The 15816-nt window shown below is 48.8% G+C and overlaps 1 protein-coding gene across 1 annotated transcript in view; it reads left to right on the top strand.

Annotated features, from left to right (window-relative positions):
- Nucleotides 1–9319, top strand: part of LOC142574341 (uncharacterized) — a 50524-nt gene extending 41205 nt beyond the window's left edge. The window contains exon 5 of the mRNA XM_075683449.1: nucleotides 8795–9319. Coding sequence (XP_075539564.1) covers nucleotides 8795–8997 — 203 coding nt within the window. The 3' untranslated portion in view covers nucleotides 8998–9319. The remainder of the gene's footprint in view (nucleotides 1–8794) is intronic.
- Nucleotides 9320–15816: the final 6497 nt, after the last annotated feature.

Here is a 15816-nt window from a genome sequence, read left to right as displayed (position 1 = left end):
TCTATCCTGAACGCAATACTTGACGTTTATTGGCAGCCGGCGGTAGAACCATTCTAAAGCAACGCACTGCATCGTCGTTTCGGCATCGCCTAGTGCACCCTCTTCTCTGAGCCATTCCTTCAGGTTTAACTCCAAGGTGTATGCAAAATCTGAGTATGACTCACTTTTGGTCTTCTCGACTTCCCTGAATTTTCGCCTAAATGCTTCCGCTGACAATCTGTACTTTCTAAGCAGCTTCGCTTTGACTTCATCGAAGTTCTCTGCTTCTTCTTTCCCCATGCGAGCGACTATATCAGCTACCTCACGTGGTAGTAACGTAAACAAGCGTTGCGGCCACGTGTTTCTCGCGAATTTTGCTTTCTCACATCATCATTATCATCAGCCTGGTTACGCCCACTGCAGGGCAAAGGCCTCTCCCATACTTCTCCAACTACCCCGGTCATGTACTAATTGTGGCCATGTTGTCCCTGCAAATTTCTTAATCTCATCCGCCCACCTAACTTTCTGCCGTCCTCAGCTACGCTTCCCTTCCTTTAGAATCCATTCCGTAACTCTTAATGACCATCGGTTATCTTCCCTCCTCATTACGTGTCCTGCCCATGCCCATTTCTCTTTCTTGATTTCAACTAAGATATCATTAACTCGCGTTTGTTCCCTCACCCAATCAGCTCTTTTCTTAACCCTTAACGTTACACCTATCATTCTTCTTTCCATAGCTCGTTGCGTCGTCCTCAATTTAAGTAGAACCCTTTTCGTAAGCTTCCAGGTTTCTGCCCCGTACGTGAGTACTGGTAAGACACAGCTGTTATAAACTTTTCTCTTAAGAGGTAATGGCAACCTGCTGTTCATGATCTGAGAATGCCTGCCAAATGCACCCCAGCCAATTCTAATTCTTCTGGTTATTTCAGTCTCATGATCCGGATCCGCAGTCACTACCTGTCCTAAGTAAGATATTCACTTAGCACTTCCAGTGCCTCACTACCTATCGTAAACTGCTGTTTTCTTCCGAGACTGTTAAACATTACTTTAGTTTTCTGCAAATGAATTTTTAGACCCACCCTTCGGCTTTGCCTCTCCAGGTCAGTGAGGATGCATTGCAGCTGGTGCCCTGAGTTACTAAGCAAGGCAATATCATCAGCGAATCGCAAGTTACTAAGGTATTCTCCATTAACTTTTATTCACAATTCTTCCCAATCCAGGTCTCTGAATACCTCCTCTAAACGCGCTGTGAATAGCAATGGAGAGATCGTATCTCCCTGCCTGACGCTTTTCTTTATTGGGATTTTGTTGCTTTCTTTATGGAGGACTACGGTGGCTGTGGATCCGCTATAGATATCTTTCAGTATTTTTACATACGGCTCGTCTACACCCTGACTCCGCAATGCCTCCATGACTGCTGAGGTTTCGACTGAATCAAATGCTTTCTCGTAATCAATGAAAGCTATATATAAAGGTTGGTTATCTTCCGAACATTTTTCTATCACCTGATTGATAGTGTGAATATGGTCCATTGTTGAGTAGCCTTTACGGAATCCTGCCTGATCCTTTGGTTGACGGAAGTCTAAGGTGTTCCTGATTCTATTTGCAATTACCTTACTTGCGCTCAAACTGTGCACACGTGCGCTCAAACTGTACCAGGAAAAGACCTATGTCCCTTCATACGGCGTAGGGTGCCATCAAGTCTGTCATTCTGTGCTCGCTTTCACGTGCCTCTGGGCTAGGTCTTTCATAATTTTGAGCTTTCAAGAGCTCGATCTCTAGGCGCTTCATTTCGAGGTCGCACTCTTCTTTGGCCTCACGTGCTGCCCGCTCGCGCTCCTCTTTTTCGTCTAGGTGCTTACGCTCTTCTTTTTTGTCTTTCTCTAGGCGCTTACGCTCTTCCTCTGCAATGCTCTCTAGGCATTCCGCCAGTTCATCGTCGTCTGCCCCGGTCGCTTCGATCGCCTCAATTATCTCCGGCTTTCTCTTTCATTCGGCAATTGGGAGGCCCAACTCTTTGGCCAAGCTCAACGATTCCGGCTTCTTAAGTGCCTTCAAGTTCATGGCTGCCCTTAGTGCTTTTAAATCTTCACCCTATACAACCTTGACGTACTCAAACTTCCGTCAACGGTTAAGGAAAAAAATAACTGCAGTGTACTTTCCAAAAAATACGTAAAGCCAAGTGATATCTGAGTGAGGAAAAGCCGTGCACTCACCATATGAAGTCATGGATCCAGACACTTTCCTTCCGAATGTTGTCGCCAGGACGAAGAGGCTACAATCTCGTAGTTGTCGTCCAAGTTGAGGCCTCCAAAGTTCTGTATCCCAATCGCTGCCAGTCAGTTTGTTGCGTACTCCAGGGTAGCGTATCCTGCTGCTGCCGAGAAGTAGCGGCGCCTGCCTATCGAAGCTCGACTGACGTTACTTAATGGGTAGTGTGGAGTTGTCGGCGGGCTGCAGGCATCCGGTAAACCGTGGCGACCAAGCACGGGCGGGACGATTTTCTAGTGCGAAACGTGCTCGGTTTATTCAAAGGTAGATGAAAGAAAATGAGAAGAGCATGAAGTCTTCTAAAAGTGCAATAAGGAGCCCCTTAAATAGGCTCTCTACAATCGTGGGTGGGATCTTGCTTCTGTCAATGTCACGTGACTGGCACGGAAAGAGGGCCCCTGCTCCTCTGCTTATACCGACCCTGCTGAAAGGAAGAAGTCGTCCCGCCTCCCGGAATTGTAGACGCCTCTCCGCCACTTCTGCCCTTTGCGGGTTCGTGGAAGTTCTCTTCTAGGTCCAATTCGAGGAAAGGGCCTCTTTAAACTCGCACACACACACAAATACACAAAAGAGGCTGTACACTGCGGGACTTCCGGCAGACAGGTAAACGCTCGAAACGGTCATGGCGAATTAGGAAGTCACGCTTCATTTCGACGAGGCCTGGTAAAAGGTCCGGTGAGAGAAAGTTCTTCGTGCACATATGCGCGGGGCGCCACCCATCGCCGGAGAAGTCGCACCTCATTTCGACGAAGATGGTCGGATAAAATTCATTTCGCCACGTGTTGTCAGACGCCAACCCTAACACCACCTAGTTAGCATGTCCATTTCGTCTGATGCTGAAGCTGCGATTGGCTGGGCTGAGGTACGCATGAGAAGAATATAGGCCCCACCAGCCAATCAGCACTTCAGCCGCAGATGTAATGGACAAGTCCACTAGGTGGGCGCCTACCTAATATTCCCCGCCTCTCTCTCTCAGTCACCACGGACTGGACTGGAACTGGAAGGCCCTCGTTGGCTATCACCAAGTCGATGCTTTATCTTCCATTTGGTAGAACGCACCGTAAACGCGTTACAAGACCACGTCCACATGTTTTATAAGCAAATAGGTTCAGCATATTTTTTCACTTAGTGCAATTGACAAAACTGGTTCTGTTTTTGGTTTACTGCGCCGATTTCTACCAGAGGGCGCTGCAAATAGGAACGGCCTGGATCCGCTATGCTGAATGCATAGCTGAAACACGAAAGCTGCCCCGCTGCTCCGCTTTGGATCTGCGGGGAAACATGGAGCGAAACGCCACTACGTTTATAGTCCGACGTTATCGGCACGCGGGCGAGCATCGTTCGCGGTCCGTCACGCTACGTCGGTTGTGCTGCGCCAGCCGAGATGCCATCCCCTCTACAACGCGAGCATCGCGGGCTGCTATCTTCGGAGCACGCGCAGAAGGTTCGCCAAGTCGCGCGCCGTCTGCAAAAGCCGTCTGCGAAGTTGTGTTGGCGCCTTTTTCTTCGGGCGCAGTGCATTGTGGTGCGAAAGTTCCGCCGACTTCGACGCGCGAATGGCTCAGGAGCCATATCGGCGCCGGGCCCGTCGGGGTGCGTTGGAATCCGCCGGTTGCGTTGGCTGCGCCGGTGCGCCCGACTATAGAGGGGTCGTTTTCGCCTACATGACGTAGCGTGCGCGCACGCGGGCGTTATACGTCGGGCTATAAACGGCCCTTAAAACATTCTTCAATGCCGTTGTCGACGAGTGGGCGCGAGGTCGATCCAAATAGGCCGCGAATCTTCGGGCGAAAAGCTGCTCAGTGCAGATTGTCACCGATATCAGCAAGGGGGGTAGCATGGGAGCAGTATGGGAGCATGGGAGCATCAGCATGGGAGCAGCGATTGAAGCGCGACTATGTTTGGAGGGAACAAACATTGGGAAAGAAAGAAGTGTTTTTAATTCAAGCGAGACACAGTTAGATTCATTCAACGAAAATAAAATTCCTGGTCAATTTTATATATTGGTGGCGAGTTAAGAAAATACAAGTTTATTCAATTGTATTATTAATAATAAATGCATTTATTTTCGGCGCCCATCGTTTCAGGGGGCGTTGACGCCACTATAACACGCAATGCAATGCACGTCTTGAAATGGGGAGAAAGGCGCACTCGTAAAGTTCACCTGTTGAAATACGCCCCCCTCACATTTTGTGCTTTCTTGCTTGTCTAAGTTTGTCTGAATTTGGTGACGCGGGTAGCTTCATCGCTTCTTAATCTGTTCAGTCAAAAGTAGTGAGTTACGACCGCCAGATAATTGTGTAGTTCTTTTCGTGCGACTGCGCCGGCCGACGAGCTTGGCGTCCGACGATAGGATCAGCACTCTACACCTATAGCTTCGTCGGCCTCCAAGGAAAGTATGTTTTGTGCAGAGGTGCGATTTCGACAGCCGTACGGCTGGCTTTTCCTGCATCGCTTTCCGCGATGAAAGCTCGAAACGCCCATCAAGTCGAATGGCGGGGCATTTGAGTATATAGCTCCAAAAGCAGGCCAACAAAACAAATTTTGCGCCTTCGAAAACAAAATGACACCACTTTTGCTTTTAACGAACATGGGGTCACATTATTTTTTCTTCCGCCGGAAGTGCTCCCACCACATACATATGGCGCTAAGCCCCATGAACCGCCGATGGACCGCCGTCTTTTGCACGTATTGTGACCTATGGAAGCTTGGCTACCGTGTATATTTACCTTGGTGGGCGTTCCCGATTCCCTCTCGTCTCGTTTTTGTAGCGCAGCATCGCTGACGCGGCACGTCGCTTTGTTCGCCCTTCGAAAAGCTCATCGCCGGCATGAGCGAGAACACAGAGCCTGGCAAACGCTCGATTCACCACCGTTGCCGCGAACCTTGTGGTCGTGGACGTGGTCGAGGTGCTCCGAGATGCGCTCAGGGCAACACTGGCAGGCGGTTTTTCAGGCAACTAACCCAGTGGGGGGAAACTCCCCGGTTTTGGTGGCAGAGGTAACTTGTGCCATCTCTGTATTGGGCGAACGCAAAAATACATTTCCCTTGCATGTCCTCGTAGATCACCACGCGTACGCGCGCCGATCCAGGTCGCCGAGCCCTTCGCCCTCCCCAAATCCTTACCAATCGCCCTCCATCGTTACTGCCTCGCAACTCCCTCACCTTCGACTGTCTCCGTGCGGCTCCGCCGGCACTGAGCCAGCTCAGCCCGCTGCATGACGTTTCATGTTTCGTTATCTGCTGTTATCGCGAAGCGTGCGCTGCTGTGCGTTCACCGGCGTGACTAGCGTCGTCAGTTTTGTGGTCCTCGGTAGCTGTGTGCTTGTGCTCCGCGATGTTTCACCCGTTTCACGACTCGTACCACTCGTGCATCCAGCAGTGGTGCACAAATACCTCAAAAACAAGTCCTGCAAGGTTGTTCCGGGTGCCTAAAGACAACAGGTGAGCGCTCAGACCCAAGGACATCACAAGGCACATGTACACGAACACGGCCCTGTCCATGTGTTTGCTCCATGAGGCTCCGGACGTCGTTGCGCCTTGACTGTGCTACACTTGCCTCTTCCCGGTAGAGAAAGCTGACAAATAGAGGCTCCTCGTCATTGTCACGTGGTCTATGACTTGTGCTTTTCTGTGCCAAGTCTCATTCTGCAACTTCAGTAACTTGCCCAGCTTTCCATACTGCCCTCAGTGCTTTTTCTGTGTATCACGTTCTACAAACCTACAAACAGCTGAAAAATTACTGATAGTGTTTGTGTACTATCTCAGTAACCCCCGATGCGAAAACCGCGCGAACCTTCATGTAGGCATGATACACTTTTTTTCTTCTGGAAAGCATGAGCATTGTAAGTGTTCTACATGTAAATTTTTGCAGTTCGTGTTTATTATACAAAGGAGAGCCCAGTAGGTACGACTTAGTGCAATGTTCACTTAGGTATGTCTTAAGTGACGTAATTTTATTGCTAAGCATTGCATTCGGGTCGAAGAAAAGTTGTTTTGTTGGCTTATTTTACCTGGTCTTTGATTGAGGAATAAGCCTTTCTGCGAATGTTTTTTATGTGCTGCTGCAAAAGCCGACTACCTTCTGTTCCCCTTGCCACCTTACTCAAGGTGTGGCCAAGTGCAAAATAATGTGATAATGTGTGTTTCAGTTTTCAGTACAATGTTATTTTTTTCTGCCATGTTTTTCCAATTTGTTCAGCAGTCATGAATACGTCACGCATTTCATATACTTTCGTACAGATTTATAAGTAAGCTCTTTCTTTTGGTATGACGCTCAATCAAACAATGTTAGCATTTAATTCTATTTTTTAGGTATTTTGCGTGTCATTGTTGTTGCCATTACCAGTGAGTTTGCCCTTTTTATAGTTGTCATGGCTATGTCATGCATGTCGTCCAGTTTTGTGCAATATCTTAGTGCATATATCAGAAGCACGTCTACATTTCTGTCTGGAGGACGTTATATAAAAATGTTGTTTTATGTGCGTGTGCATGAAACGGCCTTCGCGTTTTCTAGCGGTTTCTTTCGTTATTTCACTGTCTGTGCATTTTATTGCGAAAGCAATACTGCTCGAGGTTTCCGCTCTTGGCCGTTTTGCCGTTAGTACTCTTGTATATGTCATGCACCTTTCACTTTTGCTCATTTTTTGAGCGTTTATCACACCACGTTATAAGAAAAATCTGTTTTCGGAAACGAAGTCAATAAAGTGAGACTAAACATCTGTTGTGTTGGAAGTGGAATTCTTTTTATGTCTCGGCACATGCTGGTATAAGATTGCGCGCGTGCCAACGCATAGCTCATGGCGAACCACGCGCCAGCTCGCAAGCAATGCCAATGCGCTGCGTAGCGCATGCATTGCTTGCGAGCTGGCGCGTGGTGCGCCGTAGCACGCGCGCGATAAAAAAAAACAAACAAAAGAAAAGCGCGGCGCGTACCGGTAAAAACAAAAAAAAAAGGTAAGCGGCGCGCAGCATGGGAGAAAGGGTGAAAATGAGCGGAGCGGGTCGGCGTAATAAAAACAAAAAGAAAGAGAGGAAGCGCTGCGCGGCTGCTATTCTTGTTGTCATGACAACGTAAACAATCGTGTGCGCCGCCATTTTGCTTCTGCGTCACCCATTGGTTAGGGCCGTAACTGAAGGGGACCTTCGCGCTAGCGTCGAAAGAGCGTCTGCTCAAAAACGGCCAATGGCAGCCATGCGGAGATTAACCCCCCTGACTAACCTTCGCTTAAATTGACAGCGCCCCTCCCGTGGCGTTGGTGGAAACTCGCACGGGTTTTCTCCTTTCGGCCACCTGTCGGCACGGCACGGCGACCCGTGCGAGACAGACAGATGCCGCAAAACCACTGGGAGCATGAACGAAAGAAATAATCTGTCAGGGAGCACGACGTTGAGCACTCGGGCTTCGTAAGGGAACTTTCTATGAAGCCGCCCCTTTATCTTTTAAAAAAAGGTTAGCATTACAGCGCTCATGCTAACGAAATTCAGTATGTCGGCCTGTGTCGCGCGAGAGCAAAATAAAGGTCCAGGTTTCCATCAGATGGTTCCCGGCTTAGTAAAAACGCTTTCACGTAAAACGACACCTAACGGAAGGGTGTCTTTCTATTGTTGTTGTTCTTTAATGTGACGCTGTTAGCTTATCTGTGAGCCGCGGTATCTGTGAGCCGAGGCCAATTCAGGATCAGACGCATTCTTTCACAGCTGTTTTAAATTTTTCCTTGCCCATTGCTAGGCAATACACTTGGCTGTGTTATAATTGGTGCAGTTGCCGAATGCAGATGAAATGCAAAATTTTGAATTTTATCAATGTAACTGACGTCACGTGACTCCTAAACGTGCAATGACGCCAGGAACGCGAACTTGACGGTCATCCTTATGCCTTTCACAATTCCTTGCTACCGAGTCGCCCAACACTGATTGATTTTAATTAGGTAAATATGTAATTGTATGAATGTGAAAAATGTCTTTTTGCGGTACTTTTATTCCAAAATATGCACCTTACGATGTATAAACGTGTAATAATCGGAAAGCCAGCTTTCATGTTACTTGTAAATAGATGAAAAACATTGAACACTCACTAAGATGTTTTTGTAACGTTTGCCGAAGAACAACTTCGGTTGTTCCAAAGGACTCCTGCAGATTGTCTCTAGCGTTCCTTGCGAGATTGTTTTTCAGCGCCTTTTTACACTGTTGCCCTAACTTTTTAGACCTGCAGAAATGTTAGTAATTTGAGACCTATCAGGTGCCTTCGTATTATCTCAGTACACGAACTGCAAATTTCAGAGCGAGATATAGCATCGATGTTTTTTGGAGAACCAAATGACAACTTTCATAAGCGGAAGTAGTTGTCACGAAAAAACAAAACTCTACCTTCACACCGTATGTTTCTGACGTCAATATTGAAGAAGTGTGGCAAAAAAGAAGCAAACGAAATGTAGAACATTTCTTTCGAATGTGCCGCCAAGGCCAACGCATCTCTGTTGGCCAATTGGATGCAGTGTGGCTTACATGTTCTCACTGCGACGTTTTCTTTCCTCGCCCTCAGGCTTCTTCCGCGATGAGTACGGATCATACGACGGCCTTTTCCGAACGATGGGATCGATGGTGCTGTGCTCTTTCCTGCTCACTGCTCCACTCTGGGTCCTGGATCGGCGGAGGACATCGTTGCCAGCGACCAGCAAAGCCATGGACTCGGACGACATCGTCACTGATGTTGGCTCCGCTCCGTCTGCAGACGACCATTCGTAACGAGGGAACCATGATTGCGCATGGATAACGACGATGAGTGCACGGAGCATAGTGCCTTGTAAAATTCAAGCGCATTCGAGCACGGCACTCAGGTTCTCCGAAATGGGTGTAGGCGAGCAGCAGTGCGAGGAAACGTCCCCATCGGTACCATCGAAATGAGGCGGAAAACAGCTCCGCCCTCCCTCACCATGTGTTGAGGACAGAACCTATTCTTCTAATATAACGAATTATAATAAGACCGCTTTTCATAACAGCGAAAATGTATGTGTAGCCCGAATAAACGAGTCAGCTCATACATGCCCGCCCCCCTCCACTTACTTACATTTCGTCAGGAGCACAGGCTGCTTTTTTTTAGCACAGGATTCCAATCATTGGTCAAGTGAGTTGTTTGCCACTCGCTCCATCTGGCCGAAGAAAGTAAGGCTGATAATCGCTGACCACTTAACAGGCGGAACATTCCAGGTAATGCAAGAATGCTTTTTTTTATTTATTACCTTTTTGTGTGTGTGCGGCCGTGTTCCAAATAAATATTGTCTATGGAAATGACATCCTTGGGTTCGTGACATAGGCACTATGCCGTGCTACTACAGATAGTAAGTATATCCGGTTGGAGTGTCCTACTTTCATCCACCACATTGAAATAAATGAGACCAAACACGAGTCCTATTGAAATCGTAATTATACGGCGGAGTTACGAAGTGCACAATGCAAACTTCGGTCAAATGTGCCTCGCACATCTCAGAAGCCCTCGCAAAATGTGTGCACCATTATGACGAGCCATGCCTATAATTAAGCCGCAGCTCTCGTGGCCAAAATACCCTCAGTGCACCGAGCCCATTTGAACGTAAGTTTACCAATTGTTTAATTCAGTACTGGGCACTTATGCATGCGTTTCGTCCGGAGCTAGCGCATAATGAAGCAACCTCTGCAAAATAACTAACACGTCCAATTTGAGAAAATAACAGGAAGTTGTAGTATAGAACATCGCTATTTTAGCGCTGGGGACATTTTATCGCACTATGCTACCTAGCGTTGCCAGAAGGTGTGACAAAAGACAAGGAATTGCTTGAAATTTCTAACATTTTATTCGTAGAGCTCAGTATTGCGCCAAGGCACTGCGCTTTTCACCGACGCATCGATAGATAATTCACTTCAACTTTGTGTTTAATGCAAGTCCTTGAAACGCCGTTCAGTTTTCATGTTGATAGCGTGCAGATATTTTTCACGAAGAGGAACATTATTCACACCATAGATCGCTCAGCAAATGAATGCTGCACACGACAGAGCAAAAGAAATGTCGGCTATAGTGGTTTCCCAACCAGCCAGCAAGGGAAATACAGCGCTTTTGATCTCTCGCATACAGTATTCAGCGATGACAAAGTGCAAATAGTAAAAAAAGACAGGAGAAAAGAAAATGAAACGACACTGCATATATTGAAAGAGCACTGCTTGGGCACGGACGTAAACACGTTTAGTTCTCGCAAGCCAATCGACTCAAAGCCGCAAGTATATCTAGATGACAAACACAAACTGAGCTGTGTGTTAGGACTCGGCATCAGTGATGCCATTTCGCAACATTATCTGAATTCCAACCTACCGGATCCGAAATTGCCGGAACTTGAAATGGTGATGATGATGAAATACACTTTAGTTAAACATATAGAGCCGGCGATCTTGGGCATGTCGCCCTGAGGTGGGTGGCCTTAGCCCGGGATGCCATGGCCCTCGGCTGTCCGCTTTGCTCGCTCCACCAGTCGTCGCTGGTGGTTCGGCTCAGCGCTGGTGAGCAGGTCCTCCCACTACTCTTCAGGTCGCGCTCCATTTGATGACACCTACGTGGCACCATTGCACCCCAAAACCTTATGATAGAGCGTGCTGGGCATTCCGCGGAGCTGACAGATGTATTTCTATAGTTAGGGATCTATCTTATGCAATAATGTGGCGTGTGGGAAGGAATTTGTTTGCGATCTTCGCAGGTACATGGCCTCCTCCATCATTAGCGTGGGAAGAGGTGGTGGGTATTTCCTTCCGTGTAATCTGTAATGTTCTAGCATGTCGTTTTGGGATGGGTACTCAGCTACGACACCCTCTCGGAGATGCCTGGTTGGTGTGACCTCTGAATGCAACATCAGCCGCTATTTCTACGCAAGGCAATCGTGTCCACACACCCACGCGATATGAATATCTGGTAGGTTGTGTAGCTTGATTAGTACAATGAAAACCAGTGAGGAGATACGGCCCTTCTGAAAATTTCTGCATGCTGCTTGCGAGTCTTGAAAAATTGTGAATTGTCCCTGACAGATTGCTGTGGCGAGCGCAATCTCTTCTGCGGAGTCGATGTCGCTCAGAATGAATGTTGCTGCACTAAGCTCTTTTCCTGTTCTGTCTGTGACGCTTGCCGTGTGCGTCGACTTGCTCGGGTAGTGAGCGGCGTCGCATATCATGTGGCGGCATCTTTCTCGTACGCCTTGAGTGCTTTGATTCTTGCCTCTCGTCTGCCCCTGTGGCGCACCATATCCAGGTTGCGATGTATATTAGCAACTGTAACACGCTCTCTGAGTTGGAGAGGTATGCGTTTGTGTTCATTGCATCGATCTAGCCCTTGGCTGAATCGAAGTCAGCGCAGAGTGGCTCTAGAGGGTTCCGCAAGCTTGAGCCGCTCGATTTCGTTGACTCTGTGAGCTTCCGCTCACTCCTCCCAGGTGTTGTTGGAACAATCAGTTGGAGCAGCTTCTCGGTAGACGATTTTTGCCGAGAGCCCCGACGCATGCTGATGCGCTTGGCGGATGAACATGTTAAACTTCGTTTCTGCGGTCTTCAACCGGTGTTCCGTAGAGGATACGGCTGGTAGCTAGGGCTTGTGTTAGGTTGAGGGCGTTTTCTTCCTTGAGCCTGTGTCGTTTGCTCGCCACTCATTTCATCAGGTGTGTGACTTAAGTGATAGAACTTTGAACCTTCTGGAGGGTGGCCAATCCCGCCCCCTCATTCTGGAGAACTAGCCCCAGTACGCGCAGAGTATCAACCGATGGGGTGATGATACCACAAAGTTTGGTGTCAGAGTCCGCCGTTGAAGGCGGTGGTTGACCTCTCCTTCTTCTGCGTAGTACACGTGGTTCTGATTTTCCAGGGGCACACGAGTGGCCGCACGCATTGAGGTACGTCTCCTTGCAATCAATGCCTTCCTGTAAGGCGCCTTGTCGTACCCCCCCCCCCCCCTCAGAGCCTTAGAGCGTCCTTTGACACAGGATGTAATATAGTTGCGTTGCAGAAGTCACATATAAAGATGTATTTACTATAGGACAGACAACGATGCATAAACAAGAGGGCTATCGAGGCTGACGCGACTTCTCACGTCAAATCGTCTTCTCACTGGCGCCACTATCGGTCGCGCCTTAACATAACCCCCGCCTGTAAAGGCGCCGTCTCGGCGCTAGCTATAAGGGGGGTGAACTCGCGCCAAAGTAAGGCTTCAGCTCGGACACATGCACAACGTCCGTGGGGACACGCGAGTCCAGCGGAGCGATCTCGTAGTTGACATCGCCAAGCTGACGCAATATCATGTAGGGCCCTGTGTAGCGCGGCAGCAGCTTTTCAGACAAGCACACGTGCGACATGGTGTCCATAGGAGGACAACGGAGCCAGGACGAAATCGAACGTCCCGTTGTCGGCTGTCGTACCGGATCTTCTGCGCGGCCTGAAACTCAGTATAAGCCGAGAGCCGGCAATCTGACGTGCCGTGCGAGTCCAGGCGAACATGTCTTGAGCGTATTCAGTGGGAGTGTTCGTCGAGGCAGGAAGCAGTGTGTCAAAGCGAAAAGAAGGGTGGGGCCGAATAGAACGTTAAAAGCCAACAGGATCGTGACAAGACAAATTATAGGCGAAAGTGACGAATGGTAACTTCTTGCCTCAATCACTATGGTCGTCGGAAACGTACATAGACAGCATTTCTGTGAGCCTGCGATTGAGCCGCTCCGTCAGTCTGTTTGTCTGAGTGTGGTAGGCGGTGGAAAGCGTCTGTTGGGCAGAACAGGAGCGAAGTATGTCTTCAACTACTCGGTACAAGAAGGTGCGACCGCTATAAGTGAGGAGCTGCCGGGGTACGCGGTGATGGCGGAGGACATTATGTAAAATTAAATCTGCCACTTCAACGGCACAGTTTGTGTGCGAAGCTAGCGTGATCGCGTACCGGGTCGCGTAATCAGTCGCGACAAAGACCGACTTATTGCCGAATTTCGACGTAGGAAAAGGGCCAAGGAGACCGAGACCGGCGCGAATAAATGGTTCTGAGGGCGCATCGACGGGGTGAGGGTGTCCAGTGGGCAGCGCGGCCGATTTGTTTGCAGCGCAGACAGAGCGATACAGGTCTGGCCAGTAAAAGCGGCGCCGTACGCGGTCGTAAGCACGCGAAACGCCAAGGTTGCCTGCAGTAGGGGATCATGCAATTGCTCAAGAACTGACTGATGTCCGGAAATGGCGTGGTACAACGAGTAAAAATTCTCGTCCGTAAGGTGCGATGGTAGAGAATGTCGTGGAGGAGCAGAAACATGCCGTGCGTGGTCTCCAAATGTCCAGAATTGAGACGGTTGATGAGAACACGTAAGTATAGATATCACGCCGTTGTTCAGTGTGGATGCCGTGTAGATCAGAATTGGCCAAGACATAAGAATTGGTGTCGTGCTCGTCGTATTCAGAGTAGTTGACAGGATGACGGGAGAGGCAGTCGGTGTCCTTGTGCAAACAGCCTGAGTTGTATAAAATAGCAACTGAATATTTTTAGAGCCGTATAACCCATCTATCCAATCGTCCAGTGGTATCTTTAGGTGACGAGAGCCAGCACAAGGCGTGGTGATCGATTACCTCGGAAAATGTGCGGCCGTACAAGTAGGGGCCGAATTTGGCAACTGCCCAAAATAACGCCAGGCATTCTCATTCGGTATTTGAAAAAGTCCTCTCGGCGGTTGAAAGCAGGCGGCTGGGATATGCAATTACGCGCTCTGCGTTGCGCTGCCATTGAACAAGCACAGCTCTTGGTTGCCTCGTGACAATATTGTCTGCATAAATGGCATGATTGAGTCCCGACATACCGCACAGTATCTCAGGTAGCTTCATCACAGCAAATTTCCAAACCAATGAAGATACCACTGATCCCTTGGGAGTGCCCTTTGAGGGGCCTGCGAACTTGCCACTGCGAAATCTTCGAAGCCGTATGTGGTTGCTGTCCGGTTAGAGAGGAAGGCTCTGCCGTATACCGATACCCTTTTCCCGGTAGACCCTTTTCCCGCAGTTGGTGTTGTGCATGTTCAACACGGCCGTGTGCACTTTGTCCAAATGCGCCTTTAACGTCAAGAACAGCAGTGTGTCGGGTAGCACTGATGCTGTCAATAAGGCATTCTTTCATTTTCAGGAAGACATATTGTGCCGGCAAGCCCGGTTGGGATCCAAACATAGTGTTTCCGATCTTTTGGTTATCTTCCAAGTACGGAGAGAGTCGATCGTGAACCGCGTGCTCGAAAGGCTTTCTGGCGCACGACGTCGGTGAGCTGGGTCGAAGATTTTTTATTGCGATGGCTTTGTTTGATTTAGGAAACACCGTAATGTTGATGTACCTCAATAGCTCAGGTGTCATGCCGCTTTCGCAGCTTTCATTGACGGGACTTGGGAGACTGTCTTTGGCACTCTTGGTGAAATTTCGAAGTGTTTTGTTATTTAATCTATTTCTTCGGTGGAGTATCATGAGAAGCCAACAAACAAAGACAAAGGAAAACATAGGAAACATTCCGTGTACTTATCAATTGAATTAAGGAAATGCTAAATTAATCGCAACGAACGTGTATGACAAACCAACTTGCCGCAGGTGGGGAACGATCCCACGTCGTCGCATTACGCGTGCCCTCTTCGCAAGCATTCGGCGTGCGAAGCATTAGGCGAGTATGGGATCTGGTGTGGTACATTCTCATCGACTGCGGTAGAGGTGTTTATTGAGCTCGTTATATGTGAGTGGGGCGTCCCTGTTCTCTCGCAGATGGTGCGGACCCGTGAGGGCGACGCTGCGGAGGGCTAGTTCTCGCGCGCTCTTATTGGCCGTCTCGTTGAGTATTAGGGCCTTCTCGATGTTTCCCAGGTGTACAGGGGACTAGCATATTGAATGGAAGTGGATTTTATTCTTTTGTATGATAGCCAAGGCTTTCTGCGAGATTACACCTCTGTGAAAGGCTCTGACTACGCTACGAGAATCACTGTATATGTGCATCCTCCTGGGATCTGTTAACGCCAGGGTGACTGCTGTCTGGTCGGCAATGTCTGGGTTGTTTGTGATAAACGTGGCTAAGTTGACTGTCGATGTTGCCCGTGTTACCCACCAGAGCTACCGTGAAGGCGTTTCTGTCTGTGTGTCTTCCTGCAGTGACAAACAAGCTCTCTGCTTTTGTCATTTCCGGCGTCAGGTCCTCTCGTTTCATTTGCCATCTCATTTGCCTACTCCTTTCCTCGCCTCTTCTTGTTCAGTCCGTGGCCCACATGGTGTCGTACACCGTTCTGCCGCTATGTTCTTCGAATATGATTCGGGCTCTCCTTACACTAGCTCCTTTCTTCGCTTTCGCTGCTCACTGCCTGTTTCTTTTTTTTTTCAACATTTATTGCAAGCCTCTGACAGAGCGCGAGCGCTCACATCCCCATGTTCTGGCCACGAGCCACGCGGCGTGTGCTACGGGTCACAGCACGGCCGCTAGGGCTGTCAGGGTTAATAATAATAATAATATTTGGGGTTTTACGTGCCAAAACCACTTTCTGATTATGAGGCACGCCGTAGTGGAGGACTCC

The sequence above is a fragment of the Dermacentor variabilis genome, chromosome 3 (assembly GCF_050947875.1).
Source record: "Dermacentor variabilis isolate Ectoservices chromosome 3, ASM5094787v1, whole genome shotgun sequence".
In the NCBI taxonomy this organism is placed as follows: Eukaryota; Metazoa; Arthropoda; class Arachnida; order Ixodida; family Ixodidae; genus Dermacentor; species Dermacentor variabilis.
The sequence above is the reverse complement of the archived record's forward strand: the minus strand, read 5'-3'. Positions and strand labels throughout refer to the sequence as shown.